The sequence below is a fragment of the Mirounga leonina genome, unplaced genomic scaffold (genome assembly GCF_011800145.1).
Source record: "Mirounga leonina isolate KUSES-001 unplaced genomic scaffold, KU_Mleo_1.0 Mir_129, whole genome shotgun sequence".
Lineage (NCBI taxonomy): Eukaryota > Metazoa > Chordata > Mammalia > Carnivora > Phocidae > Mirounga > Mirounga leonina.
In genome coordinates, this window is record NW_023270323.1 from 22,921,752 (window position 1) to 22,941,148 (window position 19,397).

Sequence of the window (19,397 nt, forward strand, 5' to 3'; positions counted from 1 at the left end):
AAAGAAAGAAAGAAAGAAAGAAAGAAAGAAAGAAAGAAAGAAAGAAAAAGAAAGAAAGAAAGAAAGAAAGAGGAGCCGGACAGGCATACATTTGAATAACCTTAATAGTGTGTGTGTGTGTGTGTGTGTGTGTTTTTACAACACAGGCAGAAAAATGACCACATTCCCTTTGTTTATCAAATTACTACCTCCTTTTTATTTTGCAACTCATCAGAAAACTTCCCCACAGTTCAAATTTACCACAGTACACATCCTGAAGCATGGTCAGAGCAGTGCTAACAGTCCCGTGCTTGGGCAAGTTACACTATGTGATATTGCATAAAGTTCCATCCAGTTTTCTTTGAACAACTCTGGTTAACTGCCCTCAAGTGTAGTCATGTGCAACGACTGTATGTGGATGTCTCTTCGAATTACACAATCCAGAGCTCAATACTGGTGCTTTCAGAAGTGGGGCGCCTGGGTGGTTCAGTCAGTTAAGCGTCTGCCTTCTGTTCAGGTCATTATCCCAGGGTCCTGGGAACAAGTTGAGTCGAATCTCAAGTCTTACATTGGACTCGCTGCTCAGCACGGAGCCTGCTTCTCCCTCTCCCTCTGCCTCCTCCCCCTGCTCATGCTCTGTTTCTCTCTCTCTCTCTCTCTCTGTCAAATAAATAAATAAAATATTTAAAACAAACAAAAACCCTGGTGCTTTCTACTAAGATGGGTAGGGAGGAAAAAGGGCCAAACACTCATGTACTGAGCCATGTTTGTCCCCCTGTATTTGTGTGACACCACTAAACTCTAAGAAAGTGAGGACAAGTGTCAAGTCCGCCAACATTACCAAGGATTTTTGGAATACCACTAGTGTGGCGCTCTTGGGCATTCTCATCTTCCCCCATATGAAATAGCTTCAGGTTGCCTTCCCACTTTAGTTTCCGCTTTTCATTGGTATTGCGCCTTCCCCATTGCTAACACTCTTTCTATGATAATAACATCTGCCTCCTTGTGATAATTAATCTCGTATAGATTGGGGAAGATGGGTAATTTTATCTAGCTTAAGAATAACTTGATTCTGGGGCCCCTGGATGGCTCAGTCATTAAGCCTCTGCCTTCAGCTCAGGTCATGATCCCGGGGTCCTGGGATTGAGCCCCACATCGGGCTCCCTGCTCCACAGGAAGCCTGCTTCTCCCTCTCCCACTCCCCCTGCTTGTGTTCCTGCTCTCACTGTCTCTCTCTCTGTCAAATAAATAAATAAAATCTTAAAAAAAAAAAAAGAATAACTTGATTCTGAGTCAGGACCTGAATAGGTCTCCTTTGAAATCGTTATTACCCATACTTCTTGGACTTTTCTGACATTTAACTGGCTATCTTCTGGATAGTAGAGCTTATGGAAAAATTAACTAACAAATACATTAGGGTTACCTTATTTACATCATAAGACTAGTATGAGACTCAAATAATATAAAAGTTATAAAAAGATGGGCGTCTGGGTGGCTCAGTTGGTTAAGCGACTGCCTTCGGCTCAGGTCATGATCCTGGGGTCCCAGGATCGAGTCCTGCATCGGGCTCCCTGCTCAGCAGGGGGTCTGCTTCTCCCTCTGACCCTCCTCCCCTCATGCTCACTCTCTCTCTCATTCTCTCTCTCTCAAATAAATAAATAAAATCTTTTAAAAAAGTTATAAAAAGACATCAAAAGGATTCAAAGATCAAGGGAGAAAATCATGTTTGTCATGTTCACCATCACTAGTGTGAAGAAGACTTTTTCGTTGCCACCAGTGACATTTGGATAGAATTGGTGCTACAAATACAAATGCCACATTTAGAAAGAGTATGTGCCCCCACTTATGGGTTTTGGTCATAAGGAAAACAGACATTACGGAAGAGATTTTTAGTAAGAATAAGACCAGTCCCAGCAGTAATAGTATCCATTAACCTAGAGAGACCCCGGAATATCTTAGATCCCTAATGGTTCCTGGCCTACCATGAAATGGATACAGGTGATGATGAGGAGGATGATAATGAAGATGAGGAGGATTTTGATAACTTTTACACATACTGCATGCTTACTATGCATACCGGGCACTGTTGGAAGAATTTTACACATTATCTCATTTAATCTTCTCAGCAGCTCTATCCTACCTCCTACTAGTATCATCCCCATTTTATATGTAAGGACACAAAGGCACAGAGAAGATAAGTAACTTGACTAAGACCTAAAGGTGACTCTTGGCCCTGCTGGTAAAAATAAGTAGTTGCCCAGCTTTATGTATTCTAATCACTAGAATGCATTGAAAATTGTTAGTATCCTATATATAAATCATAATGTTTTAGAAAAGAAGTTTCTCATACACTTTCCTCCTTTGTAAATTGCATTCATAGTAGTAAAGAGCTTTAAAAGTGGGCACCACATCTTACTGAGAGCCACTCTACCTAAAAAGGCTCTGAATACAATAGGAACTCAAAGCATGTAGGCAGAAAGAACACTTTTATATCTAAACTCTCCCAAGAACATTGTGAGATATCTGTGGAACAATGGATTATGTTGATTTCTACTAATTCCATTTGAATACACATTTTATAGAATCTATACAACCTTGCCTTTCAGGGTATAACTGAATTATTATATCAGATTTGCTTAAAATCAGTATGGAAAAACACATGCTGACCATTCTGGTATAAATATAATTTTAATAATATCATAAAATTGTCATAATTTAGGATATGCCTACCTATGCAGGCCCTCAGTACTATATTAATACTATAAGTCTGAAAACCATCATGAATAGAATTGATGTCATTTACAAGATTTATTACTTTTCAGGGGAATGACACGCTGGGGAGAGTTTGATGATCTTTACCGTATTAGTGATCTGGACAGGACCCAGATTCCAGCATCTGAAGCAACAAATTCCCAAGAAGGTTAAGTATCAAATTCTTCCTAATGGAGAGACTTCTTTTTTAATGTAAATCATGAATCCTAAATGTTTCTCTGAGATTTAACATTTTACACACCACCATTTAATAAAAAAAAAATCTCTTAGGTCATACTAATTTAAGTCACTACAGTGCTCATATGATGTTTAAGAACCTTACTTTACTATATAAAAATACCATTTTTAAAATTACATCAAATCACTTAGATTTACTAGATTAGGGAAAGCTAATGGTTTGCATAAATTTGTATACATAAAATTCTTTAATATTTTCCCCAAGGATTAGGATCATTTATTATACTCAGTAGCTTTTCATGTTGGACCAATCCCCTCAGATTGGATTCTACATCTTTTTAGAAGTTGAATGTTTTAGTTAATAGATAGTCACATAACACCACTTCCCAGAAAGGGGCAGATATACTGAAATCACTATATTTGATAGAGTCATTTCAAGCATTTATTTTAAAAAGAGAAATCAACGTGAACATCAGGTAAGTTCATATCGAACTTGACAAACCGATGGTAAATGGCAGCTCCTATGACATGTGACCTCAGGAGCCATAATGATGATGTGATAGTAGTAATATTAGGAGTTGTCACTTACTGAGACTCTGCTAAGTGTCAGGCCTGATATTATGTATCCTACATAGATTTGGTTTTCATATAATATATGGAGATCCAAGGAGGAAGGAGCTGATGACTGAGGCTGGGGGCAGGGTTCACATTTCTGGGCTGGTCCTATTCAGAAGGAAAAGGGTATCCTGCCGACATTATCTTCATGAATCAACTAACAGCTTCCAATGTTTATTTATTTTTTCCAAGCCTTTCTCAATGCAGTCCTTTCTGCCGTCTCCATAACAACCCACATTCAATAACAAACATGATGCTCCTTCCAAGATTCCCTTATCTTTGTCTGATGGCTGTTGGCATCTTTTATATACAGGTCCTTCCTGTTAGCTCTTTGAAAACACCCATCTAAACCCAGGGGAATCCCAATTTCTTGGCATCAAAGCTACCATAAAAATCTATCGGTATCTAAGCACCAGTGCTAGAGAAAGATGAAATATCTCATGCCTATTGGGTGATATGCTAATTACAATAGGAAATTTTTTTAAATCCCAAGGTAAAATGGAACAGTTTCCTACTGTTTGAAAACATTATAGTTCACTGCTTAGCTACATATTTTCTTATTAAATACATATACAAATCCACCCAAAGAGGTAGGTGGCTAAATGATATGGCCTTATAACCTTTATTCTCCCCAGGTTATTTATCTTATCATAGTAGCACTCTGAAACCTTATGCAAAAGAAGAGCCAGAATCCCCACTGCTCTATCGCACCATGAGCGAAGCAACCCTGGTGAGAAAAAGGATGAAGCCTCCAATGGTGGACAGAAAAAAGTTACAGAAGCACAGGGCCTCTATTAACGGGCACTTCTATAACCATGAAGTGAGTTATAATTCCATTCATGTCCTTTAAAATAATGTCTGTTTTTCTAACAAGACCACTCAATTCGACTTACAATTAAAAATAGCCATTGTAAACTAGTGGTCATGTATCTGATATTTATCGGGTACTCTCTCTGTGTTAGGTATTAAACTGTTTTAAATTGGATTTTGATGAATTATCTCATTAATCACTAAAACAATCCCATGAAATAGGTACCATTATTTTCCCTCCCTTAGATGCGTCCATTGAGGGTCACAGAGGGTAAGTAATTTGTCTTAGGGCACACTCCTTTTAAGTAGCAGCTCTGAACTTGAATCCAGCTGTGTCTGAATCCAGACCCCAAGCGTTAACCAACGTGATGGGTGAACCCTATCTCAGGGGCGGCTCTGCACCAAGCACTGGGAATAGCAAGATGACTCAGTCCATGCCTTTGCCATCATGGAACTCAGGTCTTGGGCAAGGAAACCCATACATCAATCAATGGCATTTGAATAATGCAAGTGCAACAGGAGAGATTGGTTCAAAGTACATTTGAACACTAACATTTAAATAAAGAAAGAAAACCAGCCGCAGACCTGTTATTCCAATAAATCAAATTTCTCATTTCACCACGTTCCATTCCAGGCCTTGTACATATATACATATTTTTTTATGCAAGCATAGTTGTACTTTAGATATAATTTGTATTCTGATTCCTCACTTGATGTGTTAAATTTATGTGTTCCTTTCCACTGTTTTTGTAAGACATTTCACTTTGCTGAAGGTAGGAAATACATGATTTTTTTCCCCTAGAACTCAAATTTTTCATGTCATGTACTTCAGCAATTATTCATCCATTCATTTAATAAATACTTAAAAAGCACTTACTCTGTGCCAGGTATCATTCTAAGCCCTTTAATACAAAATGTTAACTCATTCATCTGAAGCTTTTCTCCTGGAGGGCTTTCTGCCTTATTCCTTCTTCTACCCTTGGGAACATAGCCATAGCGTGCCTTTGGAGGCTGGTGGGGAGAAACCTCCCTTGGGAATTCTTTGATCAAATTAGGCACTTTTCTGGCTCCAGAATTTCCTCTTAGCCATAGAGTAATATTGACAGTCCCCCAGAGATGTGCAACTACCAATTGCCCTGGTTTCTATGCCTCATAATTATGCTGTGTCATCATCTTGTGGGGCTGATTTGTGTTAAAGAAGGCTGTGAAAACACCCTGTTCCAAATGAGCAGCTTCCAGATGTGCTAAGAATGGCATTGGCCCTAAGTTGGCAGCACTGTAGAGTGGCTAAGTGCTTGGGTGCTGCGGCTTGACAACCTGATTTCCAGTTCTTGCTGAGCAAAGTTAAAAAATACCTCCATCTCTTAGCTGTCATTCCTTCATCCTTCCTACTTTGCAAGGTTGATGGGACTAAATGGAATGAGGTGAGCTAAGCACTCAGCACAGTGTGTGGCACAAAGGAAGAACTCAATTTCATTAGCTTTATTGTTGTTGGTTAAAAGAGATCGAGCTGGAACTACACATATGTCCTACAGATGCCACAAAACAAAGCCCCAAGCCCCAAAGCACTGTATCAATGGATCTGCCATGAGAGGCATCTAGGAGTTTAAGTTGATGTCAGTGTAAGATGTGTTTCAATGTCACAAAACCCCATGAGAACACCAAGATTGTCAGGACATGAATAATACCCATATTAGAGGCTTAGATTATGGTATTTGTACATAAGTTACGACTACTGACTTGACCTGTGGTATATTTCTATCCTTGCAATAAGAATAAATGATTTTCTTCTATTGTGTGTTTTGGCCAACAAAACTAATCTAACCCTCTGAAAAACATGATTCCAAATTCATTCTATGTTGGCACTTTGGAAGGGCTCTTGGAGATCATCTAGTCCCACGCTCTTATTTTATAAATGAAATCCTAAAGAGGACTGTTTAGGCCTTAATGTTAAGGGGTTGACAGAGTTAGAGTTAGAAGACACTGTGATCTAGGTCCTATCCTAATCTAGCGCTGTTGCCAAACTCCATAAATATTCTTCATATAAACAAAATGAAATCACATAAACCCTCCCCTCAGTGCCAGATGAACATATGGGTCTCCGGGGCACCACAGAACTCATCAGCACTGGTCATATGTGTCATAGAGTGACTCATCAATGCCTCACAATGTGCACAAACATTGAATTTTCTCAAACTTAGCAAGAGTTTATTCCAGATATCCTCTATATATCTACTTCAAAAAATTATTTCTATATCCATATTTCAATTCATACAGATGCTCCATGTCTGCTGAACCCACCTCATTTTAGAGTCTTGGAACACTATTCATATTACTTTTTATTTGTGTTTAGTCATAGTTAATTTATTTTAAAATCTTGAACCACAGGAAGAATGGTCCCTGTTTGGCGGGAAGCCTGCTTCTCCCTCTCCCACTCCCTCTGCTTGTGTTCCCTCTCTCGCTGTGTCTCTCTCTGTCAAATAAATAAATAAAATCTTAAAAAAAAAAAAAAGAAAGAAAATGTTTCGAACATCCTCAAGTGATGTTTTACCTAACTTACTCTAGAAATGATGTAAAGCTGCTTAAAAGAATACATAATATCCCAACAACAACAAAGAAAGCAAGCACAAGAGAACAAAATTTTCAAACTGGTGATTTGGGATATTTTTCTTTGCGCATAAGAAGGCCAGGTTCAACATATTGACTCTTGTTAGTTTGATGTAATTTTAAGAACTTTGTTTTCTTCCCAGACATCGATTTTTACTCCAGCCTTTGGATCAGAAACTAAGGTCAGAATAAACAGTAATATGAGGACTGAAGACGTAATAGAGCAACTTCTCCAAAAATTTAAGGTGATCTTTATTATGAAACTGAGCTACAACTCTCTTGAATATAATTTAACTGTAGATACACAAATGCACTCTTCTGAAAAAGACCTATGAACATGTAAATCTAAATTAAGTTGTTCAGTTCTGAAGAATCCTCTTATGTATCACATCTTTTCATAATTGAGTCTTGAGAAATTACATTATTCCTAGGGAGTAGAGAAGTTTTCATGTCTAAAAGTGCAAAATGAAAGTGAGGAAACAGGTAGGTAATCTGGGTCTGGTTAGCTTAGAAACCATCTGACAATGACCAATCCATCAAATATGAAAGAATTCATGTTCTTTTATTTTTTTTTCCATTGACAGATTGAAAATAGTGCCCAAGATTTTGCACTTTACATTATTTTTGCAACAGGAGGTAAGCTTGATCACTCTTTTAATAGGATTCCGGGATGGTGTAGTTTTCTGCCCGTAGGGAAGGCAGAAGAGCAGTTAAACCTCATTCTGTGGAAGAAAGGGAAGGAAAGGAGAAAGAAGGAAAAGGGGAGGGTGTTTTAGAAGGTTATTTATATTTCACAATTTCAGAGGAAGATGACTCAAGAATAAGGTACCCTAGAAGAGCTTATAATACAAAAGAGTTTGCTTGTTGGCCAGACATTTAATTACCTGAATGTCAGTCAGAGCCCCGGGGTGGGGCAGGGAGGTTGTCTGTGAAAGTTCCCAAGAATTGTTATGCATTGAAGTCCTTGATTCCTATACCTCTTTTTGGCTTTCCCTTCTCATTCTACCTCTCACTGGAGTCATCAATGCATAGCATTTCTCTTGTTATTACCGCTTTCGTAGCACAGTAACTGCCACACTGTTAGCTCTCTCCCTCAGTAGAGGAAAATATGCACAACTCGGGGGTCGGGAGCAAAAGGTTAGCAGCAAGACATTGGGAAGAGGCTACATGTGGGGTGCTGAGAGCAGGGATGAAAGAGAGATTAGAGGAAAACTAAGGCAATACTGAATGAAATTTTTGAAAACCCTAAAATTGTTAAATTGTAGAAATATCTCCAGTTATAGTGTGTCAGAATGTTTGAGTTGGAAATTGAGCAGAATAAAATAATTTTTGAAGCCAGGACAACTGTAAGAAAATGAAAGTTGGGTCTTTAAAAATATACAAGAGTAAAGCCCTTATAAATTGAAAGCTTAAAGTATAAGAAATATAATATAAATTTTAAAAATCCTAAGGGTGTGTGTACATATATATTCATATTCTCCTTGTTTAGGAAAAAACTAAAAGGTATAAAATAAAAAGCAGAAATAGACTGTATAAAAATGTAAAAGACACAGAGGAGATTATGAAAACTATCAGATAAAAGATAAATACCTATAATATCAGAGTTCTTGCAAAATTATAACAAAAAGACAATTCAATGAAAATAGAACCCACAATGCTAATATTATCTCACATTTAGCAGATTGGCAATATGTTTCAGAAGGATTCTACCTATGTCTGTGTGGTGAAGGGTAAAAGGGTATTTTCATGCAACTCTCGTGAAAATATGACTGTCCTTACTTTTTTGGAACTCATTCTAACATTATTAACATTTACAGGATACATATCCTTTAACCTGGCAATCCCACTGGTAGGAATCTACTCCACAAAAATAAAAGGACTAATACCTATAGATTTATGTGCAAGGCTATTTATAATGACAAAAAATTAAAGACAAAGTCACCTGTCATAGGAGAATGATTAAATAAGTCGTTGTTAGGCAGCCATTAAATGGAGTGTGTTAGATGTATACCAGTTAAATGGAGGGAATTCCATAATATTGATTATATGAAAAACTCAACATGCCTACAAATGTCTGTAATATGAACCCGTTTTTTTAAAAGAATTACAAATCCCGTTTCAACATGTGGTATATACGATCAAATGATCAGGGAGAAAGGTATGAAATAATAAATATCAAATCATGAACATCGATTACCCAGCTAGGGGGTTAGGGTGATATAGAGTAGAGTACAGAAAAAGGAGGAACACAGAAGCAAAAAAAAAAAAAAAAAAAGTAAACCATTTTAAAAAACATGGCTACAATAAAAATAGCAAGTTTCACATGACCACCTTTATGTATTGTGTGTTTGTGTGTGCGCATAAAGACGTATACGAAGGGATGGCCACACAAAGGGTAAGGCTGATGGTCTCAAAGTTCTGGGATTCCAGGTGCTTTTTACTTTCTGTCTTACACTTGTCTCCGTAGTTTCAACTTATAATAGCATGTGTGGTTTTTTTTAAAACTTTATTGAGGGATAATTGGGAATAATTGACAAATATAATTGTATATACTTAAAGTATATAATGTGATTATTTGATATACTTTTACATTATGGGATGATTACCAAGATCGAGATAATTAACACATCCGTCACATCACATAAAGCTTTGTGTGTGTGTGTGTGTGTGAGAGAGAAAGAGAATACTTCAGATCTACTCTCAGCAACTTTTGAACATACAATACCATATTATTAACTCTAGTCACCAAGTTGGACATTAGATCCTCAGAACTTATTCTTCTAATAACTGAAAATTTGTACCTCTCTCACCCTCTTTTCCCTCCCTGACAGAAGGAGTTATTTTTATCATCAGAAAAAAATGTCTATTTTTCACTGCAAAAATGTAGTTCTTTAAAATTTTATCTGTAAAAATCATGTTTTATTTATTTTTTCTTTTTTTTTTTTGGTGTCAAAAATTCTCGTACATAAACTCCAGAACAGAAGATAATCGTAACTAGCACCTGTTAGGGATCAGGAACAGAGAAAAGAATGGAACCTCTAGCACCTATTAGGTATTAATCTGGAAAATAAAGACAGGTGCGTTTTAACACCTTGTATCCACTAAGCCCATGATCTATAACAGTGTTTTTCAAATTCTAGGGCATTTCAGAATTACCTGAGAAGTTCATTAAAAATACAGATTCCCAAGCCATCCAGATCCAAGAATCCCAGTCTGGGAATATGTATTTCTAATAATTATCCCGGAAGCAAATTCATGAAGCAAGAAACCTTGCTCTGTAATATTAAGAATGCAACAAACCGAGGATGCAAAACCAAGTTAATATAAGATGTAGAGGTCGGAAGAGGATTCTAGTGCGTGAATAAGATGAGCTAAATTATCGGGCTTCTCCCTCGCTTCAGAAATGTAGAGGAATTAAAGCAATGAACTCTGACTCTGTGGAAACAAGAATGGATAATATTAACTTTAATTTTGCTCTAGATCCTCTGCAATCCCACCCAGGGGATGAGAACAGTTCTGATTCTTAAAACTATTAAGAGCCCAAGGTAATTGATTTCATAAATGACAATGTAGAAAGGACTAACTTGTCTACCCTTTTCCCCTTTCAGTCTATTTCAACATAGCAGACAGACTGTTCTTTAACAATGTAAGACAGACCATATCACATCACTTCTCAAATCCTCCAGTGGTCTGTCTTCCACTGTTTTATGCTTCCAGAGTTTTATGCTGGTCCCACTACATGTTCTCTTCAACTTTGAATAACCCTTCCCTCATCTTCATGTTAGCCACCCTGGTCCCTTGCTGCTCTTTGATAGCATTAGGCATGCACTGACCTGTAGGGTGACTATTTACTTACTCTGTTTGGGACACACTTCCCCCAAATAGCTCCATGATTCCATACCTCATCTCCTTCAGTCTTTATTTAAATATTATGTCTTCAGTGAGGCCTTTCTCAGCCACCCTATCCATAATTGCATACATGTCCCCTGTACACACCTGTTTACACATACACATTCTTCTACCCCTTTCCTTGCTTTATTTTTCTTCTGAATACTTATCACTAATACATGATGTGTTTTATTGGTTTATCTTTCCTTAGCCTCTGTGTCCTCCACTAGAATGTAAGGTCCATGAGGGAAGTGATTTTATTCTGCTTTCTTTTATAAGGTGCCCAGCACAGAAAACAATGCCTGAAACATAGTCGGAACTCAAAAAATATTTGAGGAAGGAGAAAAGGAGATGAATGTAAGGGCACTGTGTTCTGTTCATGTTTCATTCTGATAAAAATGAAATTGCGGATGTGAAACTATTTTGACAGAAAGCTGGAAGTGCTTTGGTGGGTGGGAGTATTTATAACTTTTGGAAATTTGAAGTTCTGGGAATATGCCAGATTGGAAGTTACTTTCTTTCTCATCTCATTATTATGGCTGAATGGGTGAAGCTGTCAGATGAATGAAATAATAAAAATACCCATGATGTGAAAAACATTATGAATATATTTTCTTCTTAGATTTTATTTATTTATTTGACACAGAGAGAGAGAGAGCGTGCACACAAGCAGGGGTAGGGGCAGAGGAAGAGGGAGAAGCAGACTCCCGGCTGAGTAGGGAGCCCAACGCTGGCTTGATCCCAGGACCCTGGAGCCATTACCTGAGCTGAAAGCAGACACTTAACTGACTGAGCCACCCAGGCGCCCCTATGAATATATTTTTAAGGAAGATCCAAGGATTGGATTGGGGTGAGAAACAAGGGAATCATTGAAGATAATTACAAAGTTTTGGACCTGAACAACTGGGAAGATGGAAATACAGTAACTGAACTAGTAAAGAATCAATAAAAATTTGTTGAATGAATGAAAAATTATAAAGTGTTTGGGTGTGTTGCTTGATAAAAGCATAAGTAGAACTAATTTGTCTGAACATCTGAACCAAAGGCAAGGCTGAATTAGAATCTGAGATACAGGTCAAATTTAAGAGATAGCAAGAGAAAGGAGTCCATTTGTAGTTTTGTTTTTTTTTAAAGGTTTTGATTTAATTTACTCATCTGAATAAGTGCCTCCTGTTGTATGTTTTTAGGTCTTCTTCCAGCGTGAGCTGAAGAAAGAAAATGAGCAGACAGCGTATCTTTCTTTCTCTAGGATGGATCCCTGACTATGGTTGGTTCTTGTTTTCCTTTGCAGAGCAGAGAAGGCTAAAGAAGACAGATGTCCCACTGCTGCATAGGCTCTTGCAGGGACCTTCCAAAGACAATGCTCGCATTTTCCTCATGGAGAAAGATGCAGAAGAAATTAGCAGTGATGTATGGATCCTGTCACCCCAAATCTGTCTTTGCCTTCTCCTGACTCAGCACCTCTCACAGAATCTGCTTTCTTTTTGGTTTCATTTTGTTTTTTCCCTTTCCAGGTGGCTCAGTACATTAACTTTCATTTTTCTCTCCTGGAATCCATCCTTCAAAGATTAAATGAAGAAGAGAAGAGAGAGATCCAAAGAACAATAACCAAGTAAGTCAGGAGCATGCATGCCGGGTGCCTATTCCTTTAATAGGTCCAGGGCACAAAATGTGTTCAGTTTTTAATAACTCTTTTTCTCCTTCTCATTTTCAGATTCACTACAGAAAAGGCTATTATACTGAAATGTCTTCACAGTAAACGGGTAGGAAAAACGGAGACAGCGGTTTAGCAGTACAAGCTGCAATTGCTAAAACACTCCAAGAGAATCAGAGGGATATTACTATTTGATGAATGCATGCATTCGACCCTTGCATGCATACAAATATATATGAACTGGAATCTGTGGGAAACTGAATGTTGAAAAAGCATGTCTCCCTTTGAAGTGATGAGGTTAACTAGGGTTCACAGTTGCACTGAAAGGGGCTTGAATTTAGTTTCAGTAGCTGAAACAAGCTTGGATACTGTGTATTCCAAATACTTTAATAGTAAAACACTCAGTGAACTCGAATCTAAATGGTGTCTTCAGATGTCATGTAACTGAAGCTTCTTTTAGCTCAAACTGTCAAGGGAACTAGAGCATCATCAACTGATTCTCAGAAATGATTCAGAAGTAGAACTGATTCTGCAATGATTCAGAAGTGGGCACACTGAGCATTGCCAGCTCTTGAAATAAAAAAGAAGCACATTCTCACCCTACCAAGGAATCGCAGCGGGACAGTGTTTCGCAGCTCCCTGAAAACTCTAGCATCTTTACGAAATCCAGGACTGTCTCTATATGGTCGGTGGCTTTTGGCTATCTGTAACATTAGAGCTATCTGTCCTTTGGGATGGAAAAGCTTATGGGCTCTGTTAAGAAACCTAAATTGCAATTTTCTCAACCTGAGCCCTTTTATACCCCACTCTGTTCTACTCATGACTTTCAAAAGTATTCTTAAGCATTTTTAATGTCAGCTGAAGTAGTTTTCTTTATTTTTCCAAACAAGTATGCCACAGAGATTTAATATATTTAATCAGCTAGGACAAGATTTGGCCCACAGTAACCATTTGTTGCCAAATGAACACAACGGATAATGCAGAACTTGTAGCTGAAGGTAGGCAAGGGATCTGGAGTTCTGCTCTTTTTCTCCAAGACAACTCAGTCCATGAGACAACTGTCAAGGTACTTAAAAGTCAGCTGAAAGCAATTGGAAAACAAACACTGAGAATGCCACAAGTATCACCTATGATTTTATTTGTGAACTCTACATTAGAATGGAGTTTTAAGCAACACTGTTCAATTCTCTAAACTATGTCCATTTGCATTCCTCCTAAGCATTGTATTAAATTGTTTGGGCACATTACATGTACTAAGGGAGAAGGGTTGTATGTAATAAGCCCAAGGTGGAAGATTAATTTTCAAAATTAAAATGCAACACCTTTTTAAGATAAAGGTACTACTTCTCAGTGGCACCAAAACCGAAACCGAAACCAGATCAAAGTAAAAGTGGGCAATGACCTTCAAGTCCTAGGAAATCTTCTCTTGAGGAAAACAGAGGCTTGCTTCACTATCCTTCCCGCTATCAGTTAATAAGAAAATGATCTCATCTTGCCAAAATGGGGCAAACGAAATAGTTAAAATTCTGTATACTTATAAAAAATTTTAAGTAGGGTCAAGTGCCTGCCATAAATGACAGATTAATCATTAATATATTGAAAGCCTACAAGATACGTAAGAAAAATACCAAGATGTGGGTAGGAAAAAAAAGAAACCACATAAAAAGTAAAATCACAGGAGAGGAAATACAAATAGCTACTAAGTGTGTGTGTGTGGGGGGGGGACTTGTATCTTAATGGTGATCAACTGTATTAGTCTGTGTCCAATAAGGAGACAGAAACACAGTAATTTAAGCAGAAGTTTAATATAAAGAATTGAGCTAGGATGATAGGAGAATAGAAAGAAAGAGAGCTCTAAAAGGTACTGTAAGGCTGAGGAAGAGGACCCCCAAAAGGGAAAGTTTGGAATCAGGGGTTCGGAATTCACCAGAGAGGCTGTGGTTGCAGCCCATGGTAGAGGAGAAGTTTGCTGCTTGCCAGCGCCACAGTCATAGGACAAACGAGAACAGCCTTTGGGGGGCGGAGCAGCTGGGGTAAGTGGGCACGTGTGCAGAGGGCCTTGGGGATTCTCTGCAGACCCAAGGCCCAGATCACATCGTGTCTGTGTCTGGAGGTCTGCGGGAAGTTTGGAGGCCCAAAGAAAGAATCGGGTACTGCTGCAGGTGTGCCTGGACTAGGAGCTAAAGGGGCTTCCTTTGCAGGAACCCAGTGCAACTCTGTGCATGATTTGGGCAGCAGCGTCTACGAAGCTGAGGACGGGGAGCAGAGAGCAGAGGTTTGTGCGAGGGCATAGACCTGCACTCAGCTCCAGGCTATGCCGCCACAAACAAAATAAAAAGCTGGAGAAGGGGTTGGGGACACAAATGGGAAAGAAAGCTGCACAGGCAACTAGCCCTGGAGAAAGCACACTGGGCAAAGCAGTGGAGGAAAAAAGTCCACCTCCCAGAAGCCTTGCCAGTCCGCCCCTGGAGTGAGGAAAGCCCAAACTTCCTCCTACAGTGTTTCTTCAGCGCCCTCTACTGACGAAGCACATCATGCAAAACGTAAAGGAAGCACATTTAAAGGGTCCATATCCATTTTCACAGAACCAACAGCTGTGAATGAATTTGGAGCCCAGAGTCAATAAAATACTTTTGGTCTATTAGCAAAGATTAAGAAATGATACTAAATACTCAATAAATTACAATGAGATAACCACTCCAGCTACTGGTAGAAATACGAATGGATATAACTTTTCTTGAAAGCAATTTGGTAGTCCGTCCTATAATTCAACTTATAGGATCTTATATTGAAATAATCAGGCATACAAAGAAATTATGCAAAGATACTTATTATATTGCTATTGTGGTAAAAGGAAGAAAATAACCTAAATGATCAAAAATAGAAAGAAATGATTAAAGAAGGGAAAAAAATTTCCCCAAGAATGGTATGCAGCTATTAGAATCATGTTTCCAAATAAACTTTAATTATAGAAGAAAATTCTTCTTACATATCTAAGTAAGAATATACATACAAATACTCAAAATATCTCTTACCCGTAAAATGTTTATGTGTGTGTGTATACTACATACAAACCAAAAACACATTAAATATGGTTATATCTGGGTTATAGAATTACGGGTGAATCATTTCTTATTTTTCCATGCTTATTAAATTATTCTATAATCAACACACGTTACTTTTCAAATTTGGAATAGAAAAGTTATGATTAGAAAGTTACCAACCAGGGGCGCCTGGGTGGCTCAGTTGGTTAGGCGTCTGACTCTTGCTTTCCACTCAGGTCATGATTGCAAGGTCTTGAGATGGAGCCCCACATTGGGCTCTGCGTTCAGTGTAGAATCTGCTTGAGATTCTTTCCCCCTCCTTCTCCCTCCTCCTCTACTCCTCCCCCTGCTCACACTCTCTCTCTCTAAAATAAATAAATAAAATCTTTAAAAAAGAAAGTTACTAACAAAAAGTAGCAAGTACATGTAAGCACAGAGTTCTACTAGATACAAAAACATCAAAGTATTTAGTAAGACATTAACTTCACTTTTGTGGTAGTTTTAAAATATATTCATAAAGCCTTTGATATTCCTCCTTTCAAGAGGTAGGACCTAATCCTCCCCACCTTGCAAATGGACCCGACTTAGGGACTCAATCCTATTGAATAGAGGAAAGCAGAAGTGACAGTGTGTGACTCTGGGGCTAGGTCACATAGCACTGTGGCATCCTCCTTGCTCACTCTCTTGGATCATGGGCTCTTGGGGAAGCCAACTACCATGCTGGGAGCAGCCCTGGAGAAAGGCCTGCATGATGGGAACGGAGACCTTTGCCAAAGTCTGCAACAACCAAGGCCTCCTGGCCCCATGTGCTGGCCCCAGTCAAGCCTTCAGATGACATAGCCCTGTCTAACCGTTTGACTACAACCTCCTGAGAGACCCTGAGCCAGAAAACCCAGCTAACCCACTCCTGGATTCCCGATCCTCAGAAAACCTGTGAGATAAGAAATGTTTGTTGCTGCTAAATTTTAGGGTAATTTGTCACATAGCAATAGATAACCAATACAATTTCTGAGACAAAAATTTATTCGGAAGCATCTTTGCATAATACGAGAACATAAACTTTTGTCATAAAACTCTTTATCCTTGTTCTCGGTGGCTCGAATATTTCACTACCAGTTACATATTAGTTCAAATTTGATCCCAGATAATGTTAATACTTACTAATGGTAGAGGACCTGTTACATTCATCTTTGTATACTTCACTGTACTTAATGTTGTGTCTTGTGTATAGGATGCACTTGATAAAAATCAACTGAATAAAAGACTTAATGACCTAGTGGATCAGTGAGTAAAAGAGTGAGTGAATGAGTTATAGGAAATATTTTTTTCTAAAAATCTCCTGTATATATGCCTCCTTTTCACAAATCTGACCCGGTAGCTAAAGAAATATAGAATCTTTTCTGTCTGGTTTCCCCAAATTTGGTGGTATGTTTTATTATCTCTTGGCTATATGAAATATTCAGTTAGGCAGTGTTGCTATGGAATTTTGTTTAGGGCCATTCATGTCGGTTTCAGGAACTGAAGGAGAAAGAAGCCCATTTTCAAGGCAGTTGATGAGGTAGAAAAGATGGCAGACGTAAGTGTGATGTTGCTGTATCTACATGTGAAAGGAAAGGAATGGGATGCAGTTAGGACAAAACCCTCAATGGCACCCATTTGTCTTCTAAATAAGAATAGCTAACACCTATTAGATTGAGCCATTTGAAATTGTCAAGATTTAACCCACAAAAGCAGCAATTTCAGATTACTCACACCAATAGCACTTGCCACTTGCCAAGAAGTGTTTTAAGCTTTACATATATTAGCTGATTTAGTGTTTATTATAGTCCCACGAAGAAATGACCCTTTCAACCCAATTTTATAGATGAAGAAGAAAACCAGCCATAGAGAAGATAAGAGATTTGCTAAGGTCTTTAGTAGAAGAGCTAGGTAGGATTTGAATCATGCTCCAGAATCCACCATTTTAACCGCTATCATCTATGACCTCACTCTCAACTACACTCTCTCAGTCGCAGTGGACAGGTGACAATCTACTTCAGTGGACAGTTGTGGGAGTTGTAGGAGTAACACGTGCCAAAGGTGGCATTTTACATGTAACACGTGTGATAAATTTTAGCTGTTGTTGTAATTAAACTACAGTATGCCCCCAGCCACCGTTGTATCCCTATCTTCCACTAGGTCTTACTGCCCACAACTACTTACCTTTTGTCTTAAAACCAGCCAAACTGAATCACTCACCATTCCTCGAAATACCTCACAACCCACCACATCTCTATCTGTTTAAACCCTGCCCAGTTTCTAGTCCTTGGCTATGGTCACTCCCTCCGTGACTTTTCCTGGTCTCTGTGACAATGTGTGATCTTGGACTCCCGGGCATCACATTATCAGTCAGCTCTGCTCTTGTGACACTGAGAGTTTGAAATCTGCCTTTTGTTATAATTCCTTATGTGATTGTGTCTTGTATAAATTCATTAGTTATCTGGTTTTAGTATATTCGTGCTATGCTCTATAGCACCTAGCAGTGTATGGAATACATAGGAACTTAAACGTTTCTTTGGATCTAATTTGCTAATGTATATGAACATGTTGAAATCACTGGAGTGAGGAAAAACTCTTTAAAATCAAGTGAAGTGGGGGCATCTGGGTGGCTCTGTCGGTTAAGCATCTCACTTTGGCTCAGGTCATGATCTCAGTGTCCTGGGATTGAACCCTGTGTCAGGATTCACCTTTAGCGGGGAGTCAGCTTGTCCCTTTCCCTCTCCCCCCCATCCCTCCTCCCACTTGTGTGTGTGTATGCTTTCTCTCTCAAATAAAATAAATAAATAAATAAATAAAGTGTACTATAATGAGGATTAAATTTTTTTTATAATCAAAATAACTCACTTATTTAGTAAGCACTAAAATATTACTGCTTAGCTTTTGTTATACACAAAAACAATCTGGAAAAATAAAAGTCCAAACGATTAAGTTCATTATGTCATTTATGCCAAGATTTCTGGGGAGAAGACTACTGTTACAAATCATCACTGAAAGCTCAAATTAATAAATATCAGGGTCCCTGGGTTCCATTGTCAGCATCATATATATAGGGTAAAAATAAAAGGTGAAGAGATGGGAAAAATGGGTTAAGGAGGTCAGAGGTCAATTTAAAAATTTAGAGAAGAGAGCACACATACCAAAAATATATAATATATATATATAACATATATATTATATATATACATACATATATATTAGAGAAAAGAGATATGAGAGAGAGAAGGAGATGGACAGGAAAGGAGAAACTGAATGAACATGTGAGGAATTCTTCCAAGGCTGAGGCTTTAATTGCAGAGTCAATGGTTAAGGGAGACAACTGTTCACGGAAAGAATCAGCTATTGTCGCCTCAACACTGTGAATAGAAAACCGCCAACAATTTGCAACGAGTGCTTCAGGGAGATTTCTCTGGCATTGAGTCTCCAGACAATGATGTTCCCTGACATGACAAAGGAGCACTAATGCCCTAGTGAAGAGCCCAGTTTCTGGAGCTGAATGGTCTAGATTGGAATCCTGGTTCCAAACCACCAGTGAATACCTGGGCAAGTTACTTAACCTCTCTGCACTCAGTGTCTTGGTCTGCAGAATGGGAAGGTTAATAATAGTACATGCCTCATTAGATTGTGACGAGGACCAAATGAGTTTTTCCCAGGTAAAAACTTAGAACACTAGCACCATGCTAGTTAGCACGGCAGCCGGCGACAAAAACGAGCCGGAAGTTAAGTCTAACTATGTGTCTTTGGGACACAGGCTGTTGCAAAAGGAGACTTATCTAGCACGTAGGAGACTATGTACGGCCCACAGGACCTATTCC

The 19,397-nt window shown here is 38.5% G+C and overlaps 1 protein-coding gene across 1 annotated transcript in view; it reads left to right on the plus strand.

The window, feature by feature from the left end:
* The window catches only part of RASSF6 (Ras association domain family member 6), a 36,881-nt gene extending 24,235 nt beyond the window's left edge, over nucleotides 1-12,646 (plus strand). Inside the window, exons 5-11 of the mRNA XM_035005566.1 lie at nucleotides 2,802-2,899; nucleotides 4,179-4,363; nucleotides 7,104-7,205; nucleotides 7,545-7,596; nucleotides 12,140-12,258; nucleotides 12,363-12,460; nucleotides 12,563-12,646. Of these exons, the coding sequence (XP_034861457.1) occupies nucleotides 2,802-2,899; nucleotides 4,179-4,363; nucleotides 7,104-7,205; nucleotides 7,545-7,596; nucleotides 12,140-12,258; nucleotides 12,363-12,460; nucleotides 12,563-12,638 (730 nt within the window). The 3' untranslated portion in view covers nucleotides 12,639-12,646. The remainder of the gene's footprint in view (nucleotides 1-2,801; nucleotides 2,900-4,178; nucleotides 4,364-7,103; nucleotides 7,206-7,544; nucleotides 7,597-12,139; nucleotides 12,259-12,362; nucleotides 12,461-12,562) is intronic.
* Nucleotides 12,647-19,397: the final 6,751 nt, after the last annotated feature.